Source organism: Microcaecilia unicolor, chromosome 1, assembly GCF_901765095.1.
Source record: "Microcaecilia unicolor chromosome 1, aMicUni1.1, whole genome shotgun sequence".
Taxonomy (NCBI): domain Eukaryota; kingdom Metazoa; phylum Chordata; class Amphibia; order Gymnophiona; family Siphonopidae; genus Microcaecilia; species Microcaecilia unicolor.
Genome location: NC_044031.1, coordinates 394,450,718 through 394,477,582, shown reverse-complemented (window position 1 = coordinate 394,477,582; position 26,865 = coordinate 394,450,718). Strand labels below are relative to the sequence as shown.

General features: G+C 41.9%; 1 protein-coding gene across 1 annotated transcript in view; it reads right to left on the bottom strand.

Annotated features, from left to right (window-relative positions):
• Positions 1 to 23,906, bottom strand: part of EXOC2 (exocyst complex component 2) — a 300,400-nt gene extending 276,494 nt beyond the window's left edge. Inside the window, exons 1-3 of the mRNA XM_030210951.1 lie at positions 23,809 to 23,906; positions 13,597 to 13,754; positions 10,144 to 10,320 (exon numbers count right to left, since the gene is read on the bottom strand). Of these exons, the coding sequence (XP_030066811.1) occupies positions 10,144 to 10,320; positions 13,597 to 13,714 (295 nt within the window). The 5' untranslated portion in view covers positions 13,715 to 13,754; positions 23,809 to 23,906. The remainder of the gene's footprint in view (positions 1 to 10,143; positions 10,321 to 13,596; positions 13,755 to 23,808) is intronic.
• Positions 23,907 to 26,865: the final 2,959 nt, after the last annotated feature.

Here is a 26,865-nt window from a genome sequence, read left to right as displayed (position 1 = left end):
CAAAGCACAGTGACAAACTGGGAGTGGATAAACAGAGAAATAATGAGACACAGAAGATAAGCAGGTAGGGGGTTTGAATGGGAGGTGTGGGGACAGTGAGAGTTTGGTGAGGGAAGGGTGTGAGATAGAGAGCAAGGGATGGGTGTGGCAAGGGAGCTAGTAGATGTCAGCAAGGACTTGAGGTAGTGAGACAGAGGAGGCAAGGCAGGAAATGTTAGGATCAAAAGGTTTTGAGATAGAGACAAAACAAGCTAACAGACCACTCAGCAACTCGCCACTCTTTTTCACACATCAACAATGCCACCTCTCCACTCTCCAATTCATCAAAATCACAAATGGGTCCAAAGACAAGTTTGGTCTTGAGCTAGTCGCTTTTAAAGCAGGTCTAATTCATGACATTTTTCTTTCCGGCACAAGGGAATCGTTTTTCTATGTGTTATCACAAAAAAAAAAAAACAACCATACATCACGTAACACTGCCCATCTCATGTCCAAGCATTGCACTCTCAAAATGTTTTTCTTTGGTTGAATATTGGACTTATAATTTTAAAAAAAAGTACATAGTTTAAACATTTATGTGAGAAACATCTGCCCCCTGTGCAAAGCTTTGCACATCTTTTTCTTTTGAACATAAGCCCCTAAACCTTCTCTATGCTACTATTCTATTTAAAAATGTATATTCCACATAATCTACAATCGCATATTATAAAACATACATAATATCTATAAACAAGACAAACATTTCATACATAAATGTCCACGTACTTCAAATCACTTCAATATATGATGAATTAAAAGGGTCAACAAAAACACATAAAAGAAAATTACACAAGACAGTCAGAAGGGACACACAAATGGGCATGCCCCTTTGGTTCGTCTCTTCGATGGCGCCTACAAGGCAGTACCCTATCTTCCACATGTTACATAAATGTCTGTTGAGGCAGCTAATGCCAAGAAAAGTCACTGGAAACAATGATTAAGTGTAGATCCTTTAGATTGTAAGCTCTTCTGAGCAGGGACCGTCCTTATTCGTTAATTTGTACAGCGCTGCGTAACCCTAGTAGCGCTCTAGAAATGTTAAGTAGTAGTAGTAGTAAGTTCAACTAGCAGCAATAATAAAAGTAAGTTAAGTCAGCAATATCTAAGATCTCTTCCATTGAGATTGCCATCAGGTGGGCAAATGATACAGCTATTTCTCTGACATGATAAAGTACATAAGTAATGCCACACTGGGAAAAGACCAAGGGTCCATCGAGCCCAGCATCCTATCCACGACAGCGGCCAATCCAGGCCAAGGGCACCTGGCAAGCTTCCCAAACGTACAAACATTCTATACATGTTATTCCTGGAATTGTGGATTTTTCCCAAGTCCATTTAGTAGCGGTTTATGGACTTGTCCTTTAGGAAACCGTCTAACCCCTTTTTAAACTCTGCCAAGCTAACCGCCTTCACCACGTTCTCCGGCAACGAATTCCAGAGTTTACGCGTTGGGTGAAGAAAACTTTTCTCCAATTTGTTTTAAATTTATTACACTGTAGTTTCATCGCATGCCCCCTAGTCCTAGTATTTTTGGAAAGCGTGAACAGACGCTTCACATCCACCTGTTCCACACCACTCATTATTTTATATACCTCTATTATGTCTCCACTCAGCCGTCTCTTCTCCAAGCTGAAAAGCCCTAGCCTCCTTAGTCTTTCTTCATAGGGAAGTTGTCCCATCCCCGCTATCATTTTAGTCGCCCTTCGCTGCACCTTTTCCAGTTCCACTATATCTTTCTTGAGATGCGGCGACCAGAATTGAACACAATACTCAAGGTGCGGTTGCACCATGGAGCGATATAACAGCATTATAACATCCTCACACCTGTTTTCCATACCTTTCCTAATAATACCCAACATTCTATTCGCTTTCCGAGCCGCAGCAGCACACTGAGCAGAAGGTTTCAGTGTATTATCGACGACGACACCCAGATCCCTTTCTTGGTCCGTAACTCCTAACATGGGTGACGCCGACCCATGTCGCCTGGTCCGGGACTTATAATTAGTATAAGAAGAGCTTTGTGCAGCACGAGACACGCTCCACTACGCATAAGCAAGTGCCTTCCCGCCCACTGCAAGAGCACAGTCTCCTCAGTTTTATACTACAGCAAAAAAGTAAAAGAAAGGAGACAAAGTTCCAAGGGGAAGTGGCAGGGACTGTGAGAATATAAACCCTGCTATCCTCGGAGAATACCTGCTACAGGTAAGTAACTTCGTTTTCTCCGAGAACAAGCAGGACATTAATTCTCATAAGTGGAGAATCCCTAGAATCCAGGCTCACCAAAAACAACAAACTGGTCAGTTGGGCCTCGCAACAGTGAGAACATATCACAGATTAACCTGAAACTATATACAATCAGAACTGACTGTCAAAACCAACAGTCGTGTCGGGTATCCTGCTCAAGGAAGTAGTGTGATGTGAACGTGTGGACTGAAGACCACGTCGCAGCCTTGCTAATTTCTTACTACCGACGCAGCCATAGCATGACCCTCTAGGGCCAGCCCAGACTGGGTATAAGTGAACAAAATGCAATCTGCCAGTCAATTAAAGATTATGCATTTCCCGATAGTGATCCCCAGCCTGTTGGGATCAAAAGAAATAAGTTGGGCAGACTGTCTGTGGGGCCTGGTCCTCTACATGTAATAGGCCAATGCTCTCTTGCAATCCAAGCTGTACAAGGTGGTTTCGCCAGGATGGGCACAAGATAATGGAAAGAATGTTGGCAAGACAATCAACTGGTTCATGTGGAACTCTGACACCATTTGCGGCAGGAACTTAGGAGTGCGTGCTGAAGACTAATCTGTTGTGATGAAACTTAGTATAAGGTGCATCCACCACTAAGACCTGAAGCTCACTGACTCTACGAGCTGAACAGCCACCAAGAAAACGACCTTCCAGGTCAAATACTTCACATGGCAGGAATTCAGTGTCTCGAAAGGAGCTTTCAGGAGTCTTTCCTGGAAGCCAGCAACAACTAGAAGACACCCTCCGAAAGACCCAAGGAAGCAAATTCTAGGTTCTCAACATCCAAGTTTTGAGAGCCAGAGACTGGAGATTGGGATGTAGAAGAGACTGCCTCGTTCTGCGTGTTGAAGGTCTTTGGAGGATAATTCCAGAAGCAGAGGGAACCATATCTGTCATGGCCAGTATGGCTCGATCAGAATCATGGTTCCATGGTCTTGCTTGAGTTTCAACAAAGTTTTTCCCACTAGAGGTATAGGAGGATATGCATACAGAAGACCTGTCCTCCAATTGAGAAGGAAGGCATCCCACGCTAGTCTGTCGTGGGCCTGAAGCCTGGAATAGAACTGAGGGACCTTGTGGTTGATCTGAGTGGCAAAAAGATCCACCGAGGGGGTGCCCCACACTCAAAAGACCTTGTGGGTAATACCCATATTGAGAGACCACTCGTGTGGTTGCATTATCTTGCTCAGTCTGTCGGCAAGGTATTGTTTTTGCCCGCCAGATAAGTGGCTTGAAGGAACATGCCATGTTGACAAGCCCAATGCCACATCCGGACGGCCACCTGATACAGAGAGAATCCAGTGCCCCCTGCTTGTTTGTGTAATACATTGCAACCTGATTATCTGTATGAGCACAATTTGATGAGATAACTGATTTCTGAAAGCCTTTAGAGTGTTCCAGATTGCCTGAAGCTCCAAAAAATTGATCTGGAATTCGTTTCCTGGATGGACCAAACACCTTGGGTGTGAAGCCCATCTACATGAGCCCCCCCCCCCCCAATCCCAGGAGAGATGCATTCATCGTTGGTACCTTTTGTGGCTGAGGAATTTGGAATTGAAGTCCTAGAGTCAAATTAGATCGAATGGTCCACCACTGAAGGGAGCGTACAAGCTCCGGTGACACTTGGATGACATGTTCCAGGCTCACTGTGGCCTGACACCACTAAGAAGCCAGGGTCCATTAAGTGATCTCATGTGAAGACGTGTCTTGGGTGTAGAATACACTGTGGAAGCCATGTGGCCCAACAATCTCAACACCTGACGAGTTGTGACCTGATGAGAGGCTCAAATCCTGGAAGCGAGTGTGACAAGAGTGTCCACTCTCATCTCCTGAAGATAGACTTGAACCATCTGTGTATCAAGCAGGGCTCCTATGAATGCCAATCACTGGACAGGGTGGAGATGGGACTTGGGGTAGTTTAAAACGAACGCTAGTAGCTCGAGAACCCAGTCATCTGCATGGACTCCCGAGAACTATCCGAAGAGGTGCTCTTTACCAGCCAATCGTCAAATATGGAATCCCAATCCGCCTAGCGATGCTGCAACTAACACTAGACATTTGATGAAGACCCTGGGAGCCGACGCGAGGCCTAAAGGCAACGTGAGGTACTGAAAGTGATATGTTCCCAGTCAAAATCGAAGATACTTCCGGTGGGATGGAAGAATCAGGATACGAGTATAAACATCCTTTAAGACCAGAGAGCACAGCCAATTGTTTTCCTGAATCATTGGGAGAAGGGTGCCCAAGGAAACCATCCTGAATTTTTCTTGGACTAGGAATTTGTACAGGGCCTTTAGGTCTAGGATGGAACGCACCCCCCCCCCCTTTTCTTTTGCACAAGGGAAATACCTGGAATAGAATCCCTGCCCTTTCTCCCTTGGTAGAGCGGGCTCGACCATGTGGGCCTTCAGAAGGGCTGAGAGTTCCTCTTAAAGTATCTGCCTGTGATGACAGCTGAACGAATGAGCTCTCATTGGGCAATTTGGAGGAGTGGCCTAGTGGTTAGGGTGGTGGACTTTGGTCCTGGGGAACAGAGGAACGGAGTTCGATTCCCGGCACAGGCAGCTCCTTGTGACTCTGGGCAAGTCACTTAACCCTCCATTGCCCCATGTAAGCCGCATTGAGCCTGCCATGAGTGGGAAAGCGCGGGATACAAATGTAACAAAAAAAAAACTGAGTGCATATTTGAAGAAACCAACGGTCGGGGGTTAAAAGGGGACATCTTTCTTGAAAAAAATTTCAGCCACCCCCCCCCCCCCCCCAACCTGCAAGTCATCCAAGACAGGCACTTTTTTTGTGGCTATGCCCTCCTGGAGCCAGTCAAAAACTTGTCCCTTGCTTTGCGTGGGGAGCAACAGGGGTCTTTGGAGCACATTGTTTACATGAACAAGACCGCTGAGGTTGAGCCTGTGCAGGCTGGCGAGCTGAAGGGTTGTATCTATGCCTCTGACAGTAACAGGAACTCCTCATAGCTGAGAAGGCAGATGCAGAAGGCGCCCAGTGGGTGAGAGAAGAGAAGGTATCAATACGTTTTTTTGATTTGGTCTGCAACCTCAACCTTCTCTCCAAAAGGATATCCCCCTGATATGGGGCACCTGCCAACCTGCTGCATGACCAACTGGCGAAGTGACTCTGCCTGCTCTGGAGGGAGGTCTGATCTAGGTCATACAACTTGAGCACCGAGTTTCACAAGTAGAGGCTCTTGAAGAGTTGGTAGGATTGTATTCAGAAGATGAGCATTGAAGCCTGGAACATCTTTCTCCCAAAAGAATACAGGGTTCTAGCTTCTTTACCTAGGGGCACTGAGGCATAGTCCCTGGAACTCCTGGCTCTTTTGAGAGTGGATTCCACCACCATAGAATTGTGAGGCAACTGAGACTTATCAAAACCAGGTGTATTGTGGATCCGGGACATGGTATCGATCTTCTTGGGTATGACCGGGACCGACAGAGGGGACTCCCAATTCCTAACAAGGACTTCATGAAATACCTCATGGGGAGGGACAGTCACAGCCTCCCTAGAAGGAGATGTGTAATCAAGGACCTTGAGCATCTTGGCCCTGGCCTCATCCTCCACTTCCAAAGGAAATGGAATGGTGTCAGCCATTTCCTTGAAAAAAGAAGGGAATGAAAGGCACTCTGGAGGAGACTTTCTCCTTTCAGGTGGAGGGGAGGTTTCAGAGGGAATTCCAGAGGACTCATTAGAGGAAAAGTACCATGGATCCTCTTCTGAATCCCATAAGCGCTCCTCTTCAGTGTCAGACAATACCTCCTGGTGGGAGTGTCACGCTCGAACCTGCCTTGACGTGGAGCAGCCATGTCCTTGAGGATGGTGTTGAGAAGTTGGTTCCCACCTCAACTCCAGCAAAGCTTCCTCTGCCACTGAGGGAGTGCTGGCTTGTCATTGAGGCTCCTCGATAACAACAAGCATGACGTCAAATCCACACATCGCCTAGGAGATCCAAGATGGCGATGAGGGAGGACGCACGTTAGCCTGGCTCGTTCTGTCTCCAAGTTTCCTGTGACTATTGGCACGCTGCCTGTGGAATATGGGCAAGAGGAAAGGACAAACAGTTGCTTATCCCTCCCTGAGCACTGCTGGAAATCCCACCACGTCCCAGCCTACCTTGGAGCATTACGGGGTCACAACGTCAGCGACATCAGCGGCTACTTCGGGGAACAGCAAGGCGTTTTCGCCGGATACTAGCGGAGAAGGAGTGACGCTCAGTCCTCCTGCCGGCGCCACCCCTCCAAGACCCGGAAACGATCATGTTTCGCCGTTGCTGACACAGCGAGATTCGCCCGAAGTGGGTCAAAGAATCCGCGGAATGCAGGGAGGGCTCGGTGTAACATCAAATCCGGTTGAAATATCAACTATCGGCTTGGAGAGTGAGCTCCCCTCCCCAAAGACTCCCGGAGCGGTTTCCGTCGAGGAGTTGAGGTTGGTGAAGCCTACAATCGTTACAATGGATGCCTTATGGGAGGCTTTGCAGAGCGTGAACAACTCACTTCTTCAGATGTCTTAAAACTTTTCAGGAATAAACAAGTGAGTTTAAAAATATTTATCAAAGCCTGTCTACGAAGGTGGAAGCCCAGGGGAAAAACTTTGAATCATTAAACACAGATATGGTTTCTCTGAAAAAAATCAGTAAATTTAGTAATCAAGGATAATTTTGTTTCCTCAAAAAATTGGAATTTTTGGAGAACCAAATGAAAAAAAAAAAACAAAAACTTACGATTCATTAATTTTCCAAAAACACCATATATATCTGCAGCTGAACTCCTCAAGAGATATTTCTCAGACATTTTGCAAATTCCTGCTGATAACCACCCGTTGGTATCAAAAGCAACTTATATTTCTAAAAAGACTTCTATGACTGAAAATGTGGATATGAATTTGACTGATATTTTGGAGAAGTCAGAGATAGCAGAGAGGGCCACTCTTATAGTGACTTTCGCTTTTGACTTAGACAAGAACAATATTTTGAAGTTGTATTTTCACCATATGTCAGATAATTTCTTGGGTTCTAGGATAAAAAAGTTTCCTGACAATTCAAGGGAAACACAAGCCAGGCGCCGTGAGCTCTTGGCTTTTAAACCGAGAGTGGTAGCCCTTGGTGGGACCTTTTTGGTCCGTTTCCCCTGTAAATGTTTTATTTCTCTAGATTCAAACAATTACCTTTTTCTTGAACCCAAGAAATTACAAGAATTTTTGGAATTAAGAGAACAAATGAAGAAGCCTCTTCAACAGCTTCCTGTAATCCGCTACTGGCTGTAACTTCTGATTGACCCTCCTCCCTCTGAAAGAATAGTTAGTTCTATTCATGTGATTTTTCTTTTTTTAGTTATTTTCTTTCTTGGATCCCCATGTTTGAGGTCAATTATTTCAAAATATTATATGTGGGGGTAAAATTTATTGCTTTTTTTTTTTTTTTCGAAATTTCCACTTCTGTACATTTATGATGGTTATTGTGAATGTAATAAATTAAAAGATAAAGAAAAAAAGAAAAAAAAAATCCACACATCGCCTTGGGGTCGTGTCTGACATTGGACAGTCCCAGGGGACCTGCATACCAGGAGGCCTCAAGGCAGGTGGAGACCCACTCAATGCTTCACTGATCCCAGTGTCTAAGAGTCTAACAGCAGCCATGCTTACCAACGCTCAACACTGATGCCGAGGAACCGGACTTGGCTCCAAAAATCCTCTTTCGTTGAACCTCTCTGGAAACCTGGGTCGTCTTCTTCATACGAAGGTAGAGAACAGTTAGTCGGGCTATGGTTGGGCCCAAGACACTGAAGACACCAAGAATGGGTGTCTTTCCAAGAGATCGTCTAATTGCACCCGATAAAGTGCTTAAAGCCACTAGAAACCTTCATGGACATGGAAGGAAAAACTTCCTCGGCTAAATTAAACAAAGGGTTGTTACCTGAAAAAGGGGCAAGGCATGGCAAAAAGGAAGGGAAAAAGCCCAGCCGAAGTCAAGGCCTAAGTTTTTAAAGAATTTACTATACCACCCCATGGCAGCCTTCTCCGCAGTTTACAAACTACTGCATATGAACATTAAATGGCATGTACTATAGACAGATATAAAAGAGGGGGTAGAACTACAATGTTGAAAGGAAAGTAACATATTGACGGCCCAATGACGACGAAAAAGAAGGTAAAATTAGTCCTTACCCGATCATTTTCTTTCCATTAGTCCCAACAGATCAATCCAGAGACTTGTGGGTTATGTCCCTCTACCAGCAGGTGGAGATAGAGAGAGAACTTCAGAAGTTTACTATATGCGGTCATGTGCAGCCATCTTAACTTCAGTATTGTCGATACCAGAGCAGTGAAAGAAGGAAGAGGAAATCTAACAGTAAGTTCTCTCCTGCATGCATAAAGCCCATATAAGCTCCTCAGCCACTCCTGCGGGAGGATAACAGGTTTCCTTTATGTTTTGATTTGTTTTGCTTGATTTTTTTTTTTTTTTTGTAGCCAAAAATCAAATGAAGGAATCTGATGAAACTGAAGCAACTAGAAGAAAACACTCAACCCAGAACAACAAAGGGTGGGCCTCTGGATTGATCTGATGGGACTAATAGAAAGAAAACTATCAGGTAAGGACTAATTTTACCTTCCACAGCATCCCACAGATCAATCCAGAGACTTGTGGGATGTATCAAAGCAGTCCTCAAGTGGGGTGGAGTACTACAACCTCAGCAGACTGAAGAGATGCTCCACAGGCCGCAGCTACATGTGCTGCTGTGTCAAGTCTGCAGCCTAGCAAGGGAAGGACAGCACATCAAGTGGACGATCTGCAAAAGCCATCCACAGCATGACAGAGGACCAAGTGGCCGAACTGCAAAGAGCAGCCACTGAAGCCAGACGGGACTCGGAAGTCAACTGCGATCTGGAAGAAAGCGCTGCCACCGGCAATGGGAGAGACTGTCCCATATAGAGGCCAGCTAAAGAAATTGCCTCTCTCAGCCAATGGCCACCGCGGATCTTGAAACCAGATCCCCTTTCTTGTGACCAGCCAGAGGACAGCATGAGGCTATGCCAGGAGGCATTTCTGCTCAGCTGGTCAGGAATCTGAGGATCCCAGCGCAGTATGGGTGTTTCATAAGGAGTTGCCACCTTTCTATATACCTAAGACTCTCCAGGTACTGAATACATCTGCTTCTGATCCTGCCACCGCTGCATCTGCTAACCTTAAAATGGCAAACACTAGAAGACCGCTTCAGTCTTTAGCAGTGCATGAGGCTATAGAGGAAGTCAATTGTGCTCAGTGGGTCACCCCAGACATTGTCCTACTATGCAGAGACGTAGCTAGGTGGGATGCAATGCGAGTGGCTGCTCCCCTAAATGGATTTTGAATAAAATGGCACCTTTGCAGATCAGCCCTTCGGCTTCACACTGACACCTATTTACAAAAGATCTGCTCCACCTGACATCAAACCCGCTATGCCCGCATCTGCCAATCTAAAAATGGAATGAGTAAAGTGAGGAGACAGTAAAAAAAAAAAAAAACACACACCTCTCCTCACCCCAGTAGAAACAGAACTGAGGAGACTGCGCTCTCACGGTAGGGAGAAAGGCATTCATGCGTGTGCGGTGGAGCGTGTCTTGCGCTCCACAAAGCTCTACTTATGCTAATCATAAGTCCCGGATCAGGCAACGAAAGTTGGTGTTACCCACTTGTGAAAATTAATGCCCTGTTTGTCGTCAGAAAATCATTGATATGTCCCTCCCGAGTCAAACCTTTATAGACCTAAGAGAAATAGATGTAATCTGCTATCAAATGGTGCCAGAAACTCCTACCCTCCCTAAGTATCAAAAGTGTTATACTATTTAATTTACACAGTTTTTGATTACCTATTTTTTCAGGCTTGAGCAGTTTAAAAGAAACTGTTGAAGTTCCATTTCCTCCTGACTTGGTAGTGACAATGATGTCCCCCTTATCATTCTTAGCTTGTCCCACACGACACACTATCTTACTGGCCGACATCCATTCAGCAGTCAACAGACAGCTATGTCCACAGATTGTTAAACCTGGAATAAAAGCAGAGAAGGTAAATGGCATGGCTGTGATAATATTTTTATTATTTTTTTCCTCTTTAAGCTCTCAGAGATCATACTAACATTTCTTATCAGTGTGAAAATGTTGACTTGCTTGTCTTACTAGATTATAAGCTATGCACAGCAGAGACTTGTGTGCACCTGTACAGCTATGTACATCTAGCACTATATACATGTCTAGTATTAGTTCTATACTTACAAAAATCAATAATCATATAAAATGTAATTTCTAATGCATAACATAATGGAAAAGAAACGGTACTTCCTTGTGAACTATGAATTTAATAAACTCCCTCCTTCAGATATATTAGAATGGAGGGTACCCAGTCAAAATGACCCCGACAAAAAAGCCACTGTCAAAACGGCCTGCCCAGAATATGGCACTGCATTTTTTTCCTAGTAATCTTACCTTGCCAAATAGGATAAGGTTGGTAACACTAAGAAAATGATGACAATATTGTTTTGTTTTTTTATTAGTATGTTGATGGAAGAAAGGTTTCCTTAAACAGAACAGATCATGAATATCGGTAGCTATATAATTGCGTTTATTTTATATGCTTTATACATGGCAATGCTGGTAGCAGTCTTTTATCAGTGAAGATTTCAGTTGTAGTTTATCATCTTTTTTTGTGATGTGTTATTTTTTTCTAGGGGGCTATTTTGTGGGAGGGGCTGATTTGTCAAGGTCTATTTTGTTGAGGGGCTGATTTGTCAAGGGCTATTTTGTTACAAGGCTGTTTTGTCAGGGCTATTATGTCGGGGTGCCTAGTGCCTAGAATGGAGATGCACAGTGACATCAATGTGACTGTCACTGAGAGCCAGGAAGATTGCAGGGAACTAGAATATTAGCTCAAACTAGATGAAAGTGCCTTAGTGGGCCCTGTGAAGCTTAGCTACCTGATGTGGCTGTCCAAGAAAGAGGTAACATCAGACACCATCCAGTGGGCTATTATACTCCATACTCCCCACATCTGGGACAATAGCTCCCAGATTTTATATAGGTCGCCCAAAAGTTAGGTGCGCAAATTTATGCCCATATTGCAGATCTGTGCATAGACTAATTAATTAAGCCATAAACAATCAACAATTGTTATCAATGGTTTTTTTTTTTTTAAAGCTGTGTGGGGGTCCTCCACCTACAATCCTGCCAGTGGCAGTGCTATTTCAGTATCTGATTTTCAATAGCAAGGGACAAGCAAATTGAAAACACGATACTGAAGCATCATTCCCCCCCCCCCCCCCCCCCTACTGGCACCAATGTGTTTGAAGGACTCCTGTACAGCTTAGAGCAGTGCTTATTAATCTTTTTTGTGGTCATTAACAGTTTAACACCATGATCGTGGCCAAATAAAATTGTGTGACCTGTCTCCCCCCCCCCCCTTCCCCAAGGTACAGAATAATGAGGCACCCTATGGAGAGCCTATCCAGGTCATGATCCCAAAATCAGGTTCTGTGATCCCATTTAGGGTCCCAAACCACATACAATGAAAAGTCAGAAAATGAAATGACCTGACAGAAACAGAGTGTTCCTGCAACCAGACTATCACCTAAAAAAAAAAAAAAAGCAGGCTGGAAATTGGGCAGTTACTATGCAAAGTTTCACTAGAAAAATCGACTGAAGAAACACAGTCTACCGCTATTAATACTAGAGATTAAACAATGCACTATTGACAAACCCCCTATTAAACAAAATGTATAGTTTCAGTTAAGATCATTAACCAGGCTGGTGATGAAAAAAAGTACTCCTACCAAAGATGCTCTTAGCACAGAAAATAAGTGAAAGACACAGTGGACTTGTAAATTTCTAATATTTTAACTTGGGAGCAAAATTCCTAAGCAATAATGCTTAACACCACCTCTCCAGCCTTTCCTGGCCATCACTTACTCTAGGTAAAATTAAGGAGAACCCACACATTCTCTAATATCAATTGTGTTTAATAAACCGATAGTGTCTTGTGCAAAAGAAAGATATATCCAAGCTCTTTCAAACTTACCCTATCTCCCTGAATGATTTACTTGTAGAGGTTCTCAATTCCTGTCATTAAAACCAGACCTGCTAGGAAAACTCTCGAGGACTGGAGTTGAGAATCACTGGTATAGACATTGTTAATATTCAGTCTCTGCCAACTTTTTCACAAAACATTTGCTGGAATATGGTTTGTACCACGGTACTAAAGCACTTTACTCTTCTCCATTTTGATAATCCTCAGAATATACGCTATTTTTAGTTATATGCTAGACAGCTTTAAACATGAATAAAATATGTTTAAAAGCCACCACATCCTCTTTTAGTACAACACAATACAATATTCAGATAGGATGAAATCTTAAATGTAATCAAGCTTCTAAAATCTATTAATTGAGGCCCATTCATCCATACACAGTGGAACAAGGAAGACAAAATTTTAGTAATATATGCAGCATTTACTCATGCACAGGTAAAATCCTTTGAAGATTTGAGTTTTTCCTTTCCCAGTGTCCCTTTACAGAAGGGCAACATTTGTTAGATTGACTCGTCTGCTATTAATCAATAGATTCCACTTCATAAAATGGGACCTGCAAAAAATAAAGGGGTTCTTTTACTAAGGCGCACTAATGGATTTACCAAACGCTAATGATTAGTGCGCACTAAATGCTAAGATGCCCATAGGAATAAAATGGGCTTGTTAGCATGCACTACATCTATTAGTAAAAGAAGCCCAAAGTGTGGTAGCAACCTTCTGGGTATTAAATACCAAAAATACTTATCACTATTTTCATTTAAGATATACATACACATAGCTACCATCTACAGGCTATTAAAATGGTATAAATGTTTAAATGAAGGAAGGAACTCTAGATGTTTGTTGATAACATATTTTAAATTAATGAGCTCCATAATCTACATCTAAAAACCTGAAAAACATCAACAGAAATCAATAGACTTTAATATGATAGGAGACAACTAGATGGGAGTGGGGATTATAAAAAGGGGATTAAACATAGGTAGTTCTGAAGGTGTGAAGGAAGGCTCCAGGTAACTTAGCACAATAGAAGTTGCTTATAATTCAGCAAGAAGCCCAAAAGGAGCATAGGGAAAAACTGCTAGGCAAAAAAAGAAGTTCAAACTAGACCCAAACAAATACTTTCCTGGATGGGGAATACTCTCAGTCAGATGCTCCTTTAGTCCCACCCCATCATTTTACATACATATATTTACGCTTGAAATGGGAGATATTAAGAGGTTGTTCCTCAAATCTTTCAGTTTACCTATGAGATCTGCAGGCCCAGTGCCCAGATTTTCTCCTCTAATTGTGACTTTTGTCCATGAAGTTCCTTCTTTTGGAGAGATACCAGTCACAAGTGGGGGCTGACGTGCCCGAGACATGCTGCAGTTCTGTCACTTGGGTTCCAGATATGTCATTAATCTATCACACAAAGCAAGACAACAGAAGATAAATTCAAGAAAATGTTTTTCTACACGAATAGGACCAAGGTTAGCACCTCAAAATAGTACACTGCTACCTTTAAGATTTTTATTAAGATGATACATCACAAATCGTTTTAATTTCTATGCCTCCCTCCCCGTTTACTAAGTCGCGCGTTAACGCTGACACAGCCCATTCACTTTGAATGGGCTGTGTCAGTACTGCTGTGCAGCTTAGTAAACAGGGTGGTAAGATATTAATCTAGATTTAGCTCACACCTTTTTATTCATAGATTAAGGTGAGCCGCATTCAGGTACAATAGTTATGAAATGGGGCCTTTTTATTAACAATGCATAATAGGACTAGGATACTATCCCTGGGATTCTATAGTAGTCACCAAAATTTGGGGGCCCACCTTTGAGCATGCAAGACAGATGCACACGCAAATAAATTAACAAGGTGTTATCAATAATTGGAGTTAATTGACAATAACTTGACTTGTGTGCTTATCTGGCTTAGTTGCTGTTCTATAATCAGGTGTGTAAAGTTTCATGCACGCAAATCAAAAGGGCCATGGGGGAGGGGTTATAGAAGAATCAGGGGGCGTTCCTAGAAGTTAAGCACTATGTTACAGAAAACTGTCATTTGCGTGCCTAACTCCCAAAATGTAGTGCTGCCATTTGTACCAGGTCTCAGCAGGTATGAATGCTGGTGACTAAAGTTGAAAACAGGAATCCGCTATAAGCGCTATTATATAAAGAGTGCTCTGAGCAAAGCACACTTTACAGAATACTAGTTTAACACTGCTCTTTCCAGCACCAATTTTTGGGTGCCATTTACTGAACTCAGCTCTGTGTAGCCAAGGCAGAGGTGAGTGACATGACTTGCCTAAAGTCATAATGAGTATCAATTTAAATGCAAACAATAAATTAACATTCAAAATTCTACGGGCATGTGAACGCAGTAAGAGACTGTAAATGCTTAGATGGCCTCATAAAATAAATTCATGCAATGTGAAACTATTTTTTGATTAACACTAAGGGATTCCTTTACTAACGTTTAGTAAAGACAAAAAAGACAAGCTTTTTTTTTATAGTGAATAGCTAGAGAGCTCCATAATCCTTCCTACTTTAAACAAGAATTTGCTTTGGCCTAGTAAAACAAAGATCTTCATACATCCCAGTAATCTGGGGAAGAAGAAATAGACTCCCCCATCTGTCTAGAGGACACAAACTCAAGAGTCAAAACACTTATCTAGCTATACCACATGAATACCTGCCTACCACCATCAAACAATCTCTAAAACTACAACCATAACTATCAGACCGCTACTTGGAAACTTCAGCCTAGTAAATGCCAGATAAGCCAATAAAAAAGTTTCCTATGACCCATAACATATCAAGTGAAATCAAATTCAAACATATCATCACCGTGGAAAGCAGACTGCAGAGTACCTCAAGGATCACCAATCCTCTTCAACTTAATGATGACCCCACTAGCCAAGTCCTTATCCAACCAAGGTCTTAACCCTTTCATCTATGTGGACGATGTCACAATATACATTCCTTACAAACATGATCCGACAGAAATCACCAACAAAATTAAGCTCAGCTTGAACATCATGGACTCATGGGCAAATGCATTTCAACTAAAACTCAATACAGAAAAAACACAGTGCCTCATTCTCTCATCCCAATACAACGTGAACAACCCCATAAATTTAAACACCCCAGATTACACCCTCCCCATCTCAGAAAGCATGAAACTCTTCGGCGCTACAATCGACCGCAACCTAACACTAGAGAGCCACGTGAAATCCACAACTAAGAAAATGTTCCACTCAATGTGGAAACTCAAGCGTGTGAAACCATTCTTCCCGAGGGAAACATTTCGGAACCTAATACAATCAATGGTACTAAGCCACCTAGACTACTGCAATGGAATTTATGCGGGATGCAAAGAACAACTCATAAAGAAACTTCAGACCGCTCAAAATACGGCAGCCACGCTCATATTTAGAAAAACGCGATTCGAAAGTGGCAAGCCCCTCCCTGAAAAATTGCACTGGCTCCCAATCAAAAAACGAACTGCTTTCAAAATCTGCACCCTGGTTCATATGATTATCTACGGCGAGGTCCCGGGATATATGACAGACCTCATCGACCTACCAATCAGAAATACAACTGGATCAACACGAACATATCTAAACCTCCACTACCCAAGCTGCAAAGGACTCAAATACAAATCAACTTATGCAACCAGCTTTTCCTATATAAGCACACAACTATGGAACGCACTACCAAAAGCCGTGACAACAACTTATAACCACCTAAACTTCCGGAAATCACTAAAAAAACTTACCTGTTCAAAAAAGCATACCCTACCGACCCTACTTAAATACCTGAACCCTGCAACTCTACAAAACCAAAGAACGTAATGGACATAACTTAACTCTTCCTCTATACGATTCCCTAATATGTTTGTTCCATATGAACCTTATTCAACCATAACATCACTGTGTAACTGCTTATACCGGAATTGGCGAACGCCTTTAAGGTACTATGTAAGCCACATTGAGCCTATAAATAGGTGGGAAAATGTGGGATACAAATGTAACAAATAAATAAATAATGTCATCAGTGAAATACCACCTAGATATCCTGGGATTAACTGAGACCTGGCTGGATAAAAGCAGAGGAGTAACATTCAGTGGAGTTGCTAGGTGGGGTGCCAGGGGAGCGGCCGCTCCCCTAAATGGAGTTCTGCCGGCCTATTTTTTTCTTGTCACGTTGCATTGAAAATGTGCCCCGGCAGAAGTCCGCTCTCATGCCACTTTCGCTCCCCCTGCGCAGTCAACCTGGCTCCGCTTCTGGTAACATTGCTGAACTATGCCCCATAGGATTCACCATCCTGCACCAAGATAAGAGAAACGGGGTGGAGTGGTAGCAGTCCTGATCCAAGAGACAATCAAACTGCGCAAAGTCCCCATCCCCCACCTTTCTGAGTCAGAATACCTCCTAATCCAGCTGGGAAATAAGTAATCAATGTAGCTGCTTGTGGTCTACAGAGCACCTTGCAAAATATCATCTGTGCAAGAATTGTTAAATCTGGTGACTGAGCTACTTTATCCTAGAAACTCCAGGCACCACCACTGCTGCCTTCCATGACACAATATGCTCAGCTTCAATCCTATTTTCAACATATATTTTTATCGTAGCTCACTGAGTTCAAAATCACAGTGTTATCTTATAAATATATTTATACATCTATAAAGGATCTCTCAGATCAGCGCACCTTCCCCTAATAAGGCTAAATGAGCCTAGCATATGTCTAAGAGGGGCGTAGCGCACTCGTCATTGATCCTTAAATGTTCTTCATAACTTTTTACATATTTTTTTAAAAAACTTTTTATCTCTATTGTTTTCAATTATTACATCCAATATATTCATTGGGTTAAATAACATTTGCAAGTACTTAACTTATCCGTTTTTCTTATATTCAATATTCAATTATTTTTAACTTTCAAAGGCTGGAGACCAGGGGAAGGTGCGCTGATCTGAGAGATCCTTTATAGATGTATAAAAATATTTATAAGATAACACTGTGATTTTGAACTCAGTGAGCTACGATAAAAATATATGTTGAAAATAGGATTGAAGCTGAGCATATTTTGATTAATTATTTTGTGAGCTCCCTTCAAGAAAAAAGTTTTTTGGTGCTTTTTGACTATTCCATGACACAATGGCAGCTTTAGGATTTTCTCAGGTGATCAAATTTCCAACCTATGAAAAGGGCCATATGCTAGACTTCGTGTTCTGTAAAGGGGCATATTTGAACACAAGTCTGGTGGCATTGAGATAACACCTCTATCATCAATAAAAAATACTTACATACTGCAAAATCCCCTTTCGGGTTCAAAGCAGTTTACAAACATATCTAAAAAGTGGTAACAAAACACATCAGAATAACAAATCATATTATCCCCCCATACAGATAACATACATTAATACATTAAATCATACTGTCCCACCATACTCAAGTCAACAACCTTAATCAAATAGAAAAGTTTTTAACTTTTTCTGAAAAATCAAATAAAAGGACCCCAATCGTATCCAAGATGGTACACTATCCCATGACGAAATTACAGAAAAGGATTAGAGAGTATTAAATAAATGCACAAACCGAACACCCCTAGCATATGGAGGATGGAAAATTAGCGGGTGATGTAATCGAGATGAGTGGTCAAACAAGGAAGATTGCAATAAACCACACAGTAGTTCAGAAGTCAAGGCATACACCACTTCAAATGATAAACAAAATGATTTGAACAGAATTCGTATCGGAAGCCAATGTAAAGCTTTCAGATGAGAAGAAATCCTGTCAAATTTTTTAAGTCTGTAAATTACCTTAGCAAGGTATTCTGAATAATCTGCAACTTATTCATCAGTTTCAAAGAAAGCCCCAAGTACAACACATTGCAATAATCTACGTGGGATATTACTAACATCTGTACCAGCACAGCAAAAGACGTATTATCAAAATAGGATCTTACCAGCCTTAGCTGCCTCATCTTGCAAAACGTCTACTTGGAATTCTAGAGAGAAAGCTGAATCGAGAATAACTCCCAATACATGGGACTTAACCTCAATAGGAAAAGAACTACTGGATGAATGAGTGACAACATCAGGAACAGCAAATCCAGGGTTTCTAAACCATAAGATTTTCATTTTGTTGGTATTCTGCTTTAATTTGTTACTCAACGCCCAATCATGGACCATCTGCATGCAAGAAGTTAATCTCTTAATAGTGTCAGTAAAATTCTTAGCTACCGGAAAGAACATAAAAATATCATGCGCATCTGAGCGAAGCAACTCATCTGCTTTTAGACCGATAGCACCCAACAAGGACATATATAGATTGAAAAGCATAGAGCGGTGATCCTTGCGGAACACCACATCCCAGAAACCAGACTGAGAAAAAAAAAAAAAAAAGATTATTTTTCCTAACACAATAGCTTCAATTAAGAATTCACAGAACCAGCTAAAAACTGTCCCCGTTAAGCCAATACCTCTCAACTTTTCCAATAAGAGGCCATGGTCTACAGTATCAAAGGCCGAAGAGATGTTAAATTGAAGTAAAATAATTTGTCAGCCAAAACATAACTGACTCTTTACATAAGAAGTGAGAACTAATAATGTTTCCATACTGTGTGCCAGACAAAAACCGAACTGAGAAAAATGCAGATACGAAAATATGTACAAGTAAGCTAAAAATTGTTTACTTACAAGGGACTCAATTTTGTAAAGAGGGGGATATTGGCTACTGGTCTAAAACTAGCAGGTAATTAAAGGTCCATAGTGGGTGACATAGGAAGGGGCGTCAATACTATTATACCCATATCAGTAGGACTGATAATTTTCTAACCAAATTTTCTATTAAGACTACCTAAAACAGATGGGCCCAACCAAAGTTTGGAAGGAAATTCGAGACATGAGAAATCTGACTGCTGATAACTTCCTAGAGGCCTTATCCAACCCCCATATGGATAAAAAGATGATGACCGTGTCAGAACAGGCATTAGAAAAATACAGCCCCTCTAAAGAAGATCCTATACTCTATGTACAAACGATCATATATAAGTGTCAAGGACATCAACTTGAAAGAAAATGGTGAAAATCTCACCTAGATGAAGACAGGCTCAACTGTAAGAAACACATGGCAATGTACCACCAGGCTTAGCAGCCAAAAAACAATATTTCTCTCAACACAAATACAATAAAAATTTATATTCCATTATATATCAATACTGGATCCGTGTGGAATACAATATATATATAAGAAACTAGGCAATTCTAGGAAGTAACATCATTCTCAACAAATGGTCAACTAAATAAATACCTCAATCACCTAACTGCAGATATAATCCAAACAAATACGTTTTTAACAGCTTATGTAAATGATTATGAATTAATCTTAATTCTGAAGTCAACAAGTTCCAGCATTGTGCTGAAATATAAGCAAAACCCATCGCATGAATAGATTTATACCTGACTCCATTGGGCATAGGAAACTGCAATAAACCTTGGCCTCACAACCTATAAGAAAAGATCAAACTGACTTCCTAAGAATAATGATACCTACCAAATAGTCTGGAGCAAGACTATAAAATATCTTTGTATTAAAGTGCACAATTTGAACAGCAGCGAGCCTCCAATGCAGGCGAAACACGATCTGATGTTCGATCTAGAGCAACAGGAACAACTGAACAAGATGCATATTCAACCAAGCAACTATTTAAAATAGTAAGCAGCCTACTGCAAGCTTCACAACAGAACCAGCCTTCCCAGTCACAACTAACCGGCAATGATTTTGCCACATACTTTGCCAACAAAATTAAAGTTCTCCATCAGGACTTACAGACAATCCCATCAAAGCTCCCACCAGCTAATGAGGAGAACATTACCTCTCCCCCATTATGCAAAGCCATCTGGTACTCATTCAACCAGGTATGAATACAAAACTTGGGGACTTACACAGCAAAACTGGAATAAGTTAACAGAAATACATTTTTTCAAAAATACTCCAGATCTCTTTTTAAATCATATCAAAAATATTAATTGTATGAAAATATAATCACTCCTATCACACTCACAGCACTCATTCATACTGCTAGCCATCTGACTTAGTGATCACCCTATTACATTTAATGTTGCCAAACGTAATGTTCAATTCATTTTCCTGTTTTCCAAAAAGAGACAATCATTGAAGAAAAAATGTAAATCCAACACTGCTCGTTCTTTCTTCAATGGTGGAAGTGGAAAAATACCTGACTTCAAAATACCTTTTGGGAAGTATGATTGCCACCTAAAATCACAGGTCAGGAATATGGGATACTGCTAGACTCACTCTGAAACCGCAAATTCAAATACCCTTTAAAAATTGTCTCCATCAGCTGCAGTAGCTACAAAATCTGTCTTCATATATTGATAAGACGAGTCTGACCACAATGGTCCATGCCATGATAACATCACGACTAGACTACTGAAATGCCCTGAACACTGGTCAAACCAAAAAGAGTTTATGTTAGTTCCAACTAATTCAAATGCTGCAGTATGACTGATAGAAGGCTTCAAGTGGCATGACATCACATCACACCTTTCCTACAAAAACTACAGTGGCAACCAATACCTTACAGGGCTAAATTTAAAACTCTATGTTTGATTTTCAAGGTCCTCAGACAAAATTAAAGAATAGGCTAGCTCTTTACACACCTTTGAGACCTCTAAGGTCCTCTAAAAGGAGCATCACTATCAGGCTCATTTTTGAAAGAGCACTACGCCCATCTTTCGACACAAATTGGAAGATGGGCGTCCTTCTCACAGGGTCGCCTAAATCGGTATAATCGAAAGCCGATTTTGGGCGTCCCCAACTGCTTTCCGTTGCGGGGACGACCAAAGTTCACGGGGGCGTAGCAAAGGTGGGACTTGGGCGTGCCTAACACATGGGCATCCTTGACCCATAATGGAAAACAAAAGGGCATCTTTACCTGGTCTAGTTTTTCTTACGAGCAAGGCAAAAAAAGGTGCCTGAATTGACCAGATGACCACCGGAGAGAATCAGGGATGACCTCCCCTTACTCCCCCAGTGGTCACCAACCTCCTCCCACCCCCCAAAAAAACTTTCAAAATATTTTGTGCCAGCCTCAAATGTCATACTCCGGTCCATCACAGCAGTATGCAGGTCCCTGGAGCAGTTTTAGTGGGTGAAGTGCACTTCAGGCAGGTGGACCCAGGCCCATCCACCCTCTACCTGTTACACTTGTGGTGGTAAATGTGAGCCCTCCAAAACCCACCAGAAACCCACTGTACCCACATCTAGGTGCCCCCTTCACCCGTAAGGGCTATGGTAGTGGTGTACAGTTGTGGGTAGTGGGTTTTGGGGGGCTCAGCAAACAAGGTAAGGGAGCTATGTACCTGGGAGCAATTTATGAAGTCCACTGCAGTGCCCCCTAGGGTGCCAAGTTGGTGTCATGTCATGTGAGGGGGATCAATGCACTACGAATGCTGGCTCCTCCCACGACCAAAGGGCTTGCATTTGGTCGTTTCTGAGATGGGCGTCCTTGGTTTCCATTATCGCCAAAAATCAGAAACGACCAAGTCTAGGGACAACCATCTCTAAGGATGACCTAAATGTCAAGATTTGGGCGTCCCTGACCGTATTATCAAAACGAAAGATGGACGTCCATCTTGTTTCAATAATGCGGGTTTCCCCACCCCTCCATCGGGACGTTTTGCAAGGATGTCCTCAGCAAAACTTGGGTGTCCCTTTCGATTAAGCCCCTCTATATGTACCCTCATCAAAAAAAATTGTATGATGTAATACCTGCTAGCGAACCTTCTCAGAAGTAGCTCCCATGCTCTGCAATTTATTCCCAAAGAGGCTACATCTAACTCAAGACTATCTCTACTTCAGGAAGCTAGTGAAAGCTTGGCTCTTCTCTCAAGCCTTTAATACAAAGGGGACTAACTGTACACCACTCTGCACCTGGACTTGCTTGCTACTACACACACTAACTTAGACCAGTTCTTTATATCTTGTTTAACTGTACAAAGAACTTGCCTTAAGTTTAGCAAACCATCTATTTATCCCAACTGACTCTGTAACACCAATCGTCCCCATCTATAGATCTGAACTTAGCCACCTGGCTACATGGTAATTCACATTCTGTATATTGTACATTAATAAAAGGGCCCCTAAGATTAGGGTTACCATACGTCCGGATTGCCACAGACATATCCTCCTTTTCGGGGGTCCGGACTGTTTCCAGGCTGGCCTTCGCTCCCCAACCCCCCTGAAACTTACCACAGAACGTCCTGCTGGTCTAGTAGCCTCTTCAGGGCAGGAAAGAACCTCACTTTTTTCTGCCCACTGCCGCTAACCTCCCCAATGCAGCAATTTCTTGAAGATGCTGCCAAAAGCGGTGGACTCGTGAGACTTCATGGAAGTCTTGCAAGGTCATCGCCACTAGACCACCAGGGCTGTAAGGAATGTCTGGTAGGGAAAGGGAGGAGAGAACGGGACAAGCTACTCATGGATGGAAGGGAGAAAAGGGGGCAAGCTGCTCATGGATGAGAAGGAAAGGAAAGGGGGAAATGCTGTTCATGGATGTTTGCTTTTTTGTCTGTATTTAGACTACAGACGAAAATGCATGCCTGTTACTTTTACCAGTATTTTCACTGCTTATAGAACCTGGCTTTCTTGGGGTGTCATTGTGACTATGGGGCAGGGGCGGGCCAGGGCAGTAGGGCAGCTTTTTTTGTGTGTCCTCTATTTTGTCTCCGCAAATATGGTAACCCTACCTAAGATTATAGAAATATGTTTTAGTGCATGAGCTTTCTTTGGCACTAAATCTCTCCACAGATTGTAAGCCCTCCGAGAACAGGAAATTACCTACCATACCCAAATGTCACTCAGTTTAAGTGGCAACTAAAAAACAGGCATCAGCAAAATTCAAAATTCTTTCCCTTCTTTAGATAATGACCTACAATATGTGGCTTAAAATTACATGCACCAGCAAATCATTAATACCTGAAGGATTTTAATTCCTTTCCATATTATTGCCTTGTACCCCGGTTATAAACTTGAAAAAATCAGAGTGCTGGTCTCGATCACAAGCTCGTTGCTATCATAATGCTTAACACTTCTAATGCAGAAATACTGTATGACCTGAACTGAAAAGCAAATACTTAAAAGATTGGAAAAAGTGGGATACATTGTCACAACAAAAGCTAAACATAAATAAAGGAAAGGTGCTGAGCAATAAAACCAAAGCGTCATCTATAAAGCTAAGCAGCAGATTAACATTGTGAAAATCGAGTTAGTATTTCTGAATTAACAAAGATATGAAGTCACACGCATTCAGGTGCCCTCACACACATTAGGGGACAGAGCAACCCTCCCCGTGGTCTACCATCTCTTCTACCTCCTCTCCTCCCTGTCCGCGATCCGGCAACTGTCTCCCCACCCCGGTCAAAATCATACTAAATTTGCCCACCAACAATACCGCAGCTTTCCTTCTCCGATGCCCCGTCTCCTAACACATAAGACGACCTCTCTCTCCCTCTGATTGAGACGACCCGCCTTGTTGCCGGAAACCCGCATTACGTCACAGGAGGGCGGGACGCCGGAAAACGAAATCAGTTGGGCCTCTCCAATGAGGTTTAATTGAGAACAGACGACGGCATGACGTCACACAAGGTTAATCTATGCTTCCCCTTCCCCGCGCAGCCGTCGTTCTACGTACACTCAAAACAAAGCAAAGAAGCCTATGAACTTCTGCATGCATCCAAGTTGTCTTTTTTATTGTTGGTAGAATTTTAATTTATTCATTAATTTTATTTATTGCATTTGTATCCCACATTTTCCCACCTCTTTGCAGGCGCACTGTGGCTTACAATACATCGTGAATAATGGAAATGTGTTCGAAAATATACATTTATATTTATACGATTATATTTTCAGACATGCCTGCTTGTGCAGCATACGGATGTACACAGAGGAAGTATAATAACGGAATAACTTTTCATAAGTAGAGTAGTAATGTGTTATAAATCTTAATCAGTGTGTCATTTGGAGGAATACCCTAGCATGTGTTATATTCGTGCAGAGATTTTTTTCTTCTGGTAAAGGGCCACTAAAACAGACATTATGTTATGAGAATCAGTTGCTCAACATTCAGAATTTCTATCTATTTATTTATTATTTATGGCAGTTATGTCCCACATTAAACATGAATTAGGTTGAAACCTGGATGCATTTAAAATCTTTTTTTTTTTCTTCCTGTGCCTAGATCAAAAGAGAAAGATGGCTTGTGGGAAGTTGCTCCTTTTGTTTTGTGGAATGCAGTGGTATCTTACGTATTGTGTTGACATTGTAAGTAGTATACTATCAGACTCATCTTTGAAAGAGATGGACATCCAAAAAGTGACACAAGTCAGCATTTGGACGGGTCCAAATCGGTATAATAGAAATCTCATTTTGAACGTCTTTCTCCGAAGTCCGTCAGAAGGACATCCAAATCTCAAGAGGGCGTATCGGATGTGTTCAAGGCGAGACTTGGGCGTTCCTAAGACTTGGCCATCTTTCAGCAATATTGGAACAAAGCAAAAACGTCGAGCATTAAAACTTAGACGTTTTGAGCTAGACCTGTTTTTCTTACGAATAAAACACAAAAAGGTGCCCCAAATGACCAGATGACTACTTGAGGGAATCAGGGATGACCTCCCCTTACTCCCCCAGTGGTCACTAACCCCCTCCCACCCCCAAAAAAGGATGTTGAAGAACATTACTTGCCAGCCTCTATGCCAGCCTCAGATGTCATACTCAGGTCCATGACAGCAGCATGCAGGTCCCTGGAGTAGTTTAGTAGTAGGTGCAGTGCACTTCAGACAGGTGGACCCAGGCCCATACCCCCCACTACCTGTTACACTTGTGGAGGAAACTGTGAGCCCTCCAAAACTCACCAGAAACCCACTGTACCCACATAAAGGTGCCCCCTTCACCCGTAAGGGCTATGGTAGTGGTGTACAGTTGGAGGTAGTGGGTTTTGAGGGGGGGTTGGGGGAGCTCAGCACACAAGGTAAGGGAGCAATAGTCATAAGTACATAAGTATTGCCATACTGGGACAGACCAAAGGTCCATCAAGCCCAGCATCCTGTTTCTAACAGTGGCCAATCCAGGTCACAAATACCTGGCAAGATCCCAGATGTGTACCTGGGAGCATTTTATGAAGTCCACTGCAGTGCCACCTAGGGTGCCTGATTGCTGTCCTGGGATGTCAGGGAGACTAGTCTACTAAAAATGCTGGCTCCTCCTACGTCCCAATGGTTTTACTTTGGACGTTTTACACTTGGGTTTTGTTTTTTTTTTTGAAAATTGCTGAAAATAAAAGACATCCAAATCGCAAAACGTCCAAATAACAGGACGTCCATGGTATTTTTTGAACACAAAAGATGGATGTCCATCTTTTTTTTTATTTATAATTTTCAAAAAAATAATATAAAGCATGTGATACATGTACATGATGTGAGAATTAAATTATTCAGGATACAGGATTTCTCCAAAACAATATCAAGATTATAATTCTTATTACATTGACCACAATATTTGGACAAGATACTAGGAATAAATTATAAGAAATTATCAGGAATTATTTTCAAATAAATTGAGAGGAAAAGCACATAGGTCAACTAGCTGATATTACTAGCATAAACTGTGAGTATTCAGGTAGCTCCATCACCACCACTCGCTTCTTTGGCAATTAACCATTTCAGCATTTTCTCAGGGTCCAGGAACACAAAATTAACATCATTAAGAGGCATATTTTCAAAGCACTTAGCCTTCCAAAGTTCCATAGAAACCTATTGAACTTTGGAAGGCTAAGTGCTTTGAAAATATGCCTCTAAGAGACATAAAGCATCTACAAAGATATTTCAACACAAAAGAACCACCTAGTGTGAGAATTCATGGTTTAAGCGCCAGGAACTCTCGCCTTCTTTTCTGTGTTTCCTTGTTCAAATCTGGAAAAACTTGTATCCAGGCTCCTAAGAATAATGCCTTCATATGTTTAAAATACAAGCGAAAGATATTATTTCTATCCAGTTCCAATGTGAAAGTCACCAGGAGAGTAGTACGTTGAGTTACCACATCTAAAGAACTTTCCAGAAATTCAGTGAGGTTAAGTCCAGGTTGAGAACCTTGAGATTGAGATCTAATTCCAGAAATATATTGAGCTCTGGTAATTGGTGGATGACCCTCTACCGGAACTCCAAGAATTTCTCCAAAATACTTCTTCAACATGTCTATTGCAGGAATCAATGGAGACTTGGGAAAATTAAGAAATCTTAAATTATTTCTCCTTCCTCGGTTATCTAGAAATTCCAGCTTCCTCGCTAGAATTTCCCTGTCCTTAACCATAACTCCTGTCAAGTTCTGAAGTTTCTGTGTCTCTTCTCCCAGTGTTTCAATTTTCCTATCTTTCTCTTGTATTTTCCCAGATAGTACTATTTGTTCTTGTTTTAATTCTATGAGTTCAGTTTTAATAGACTTTGTT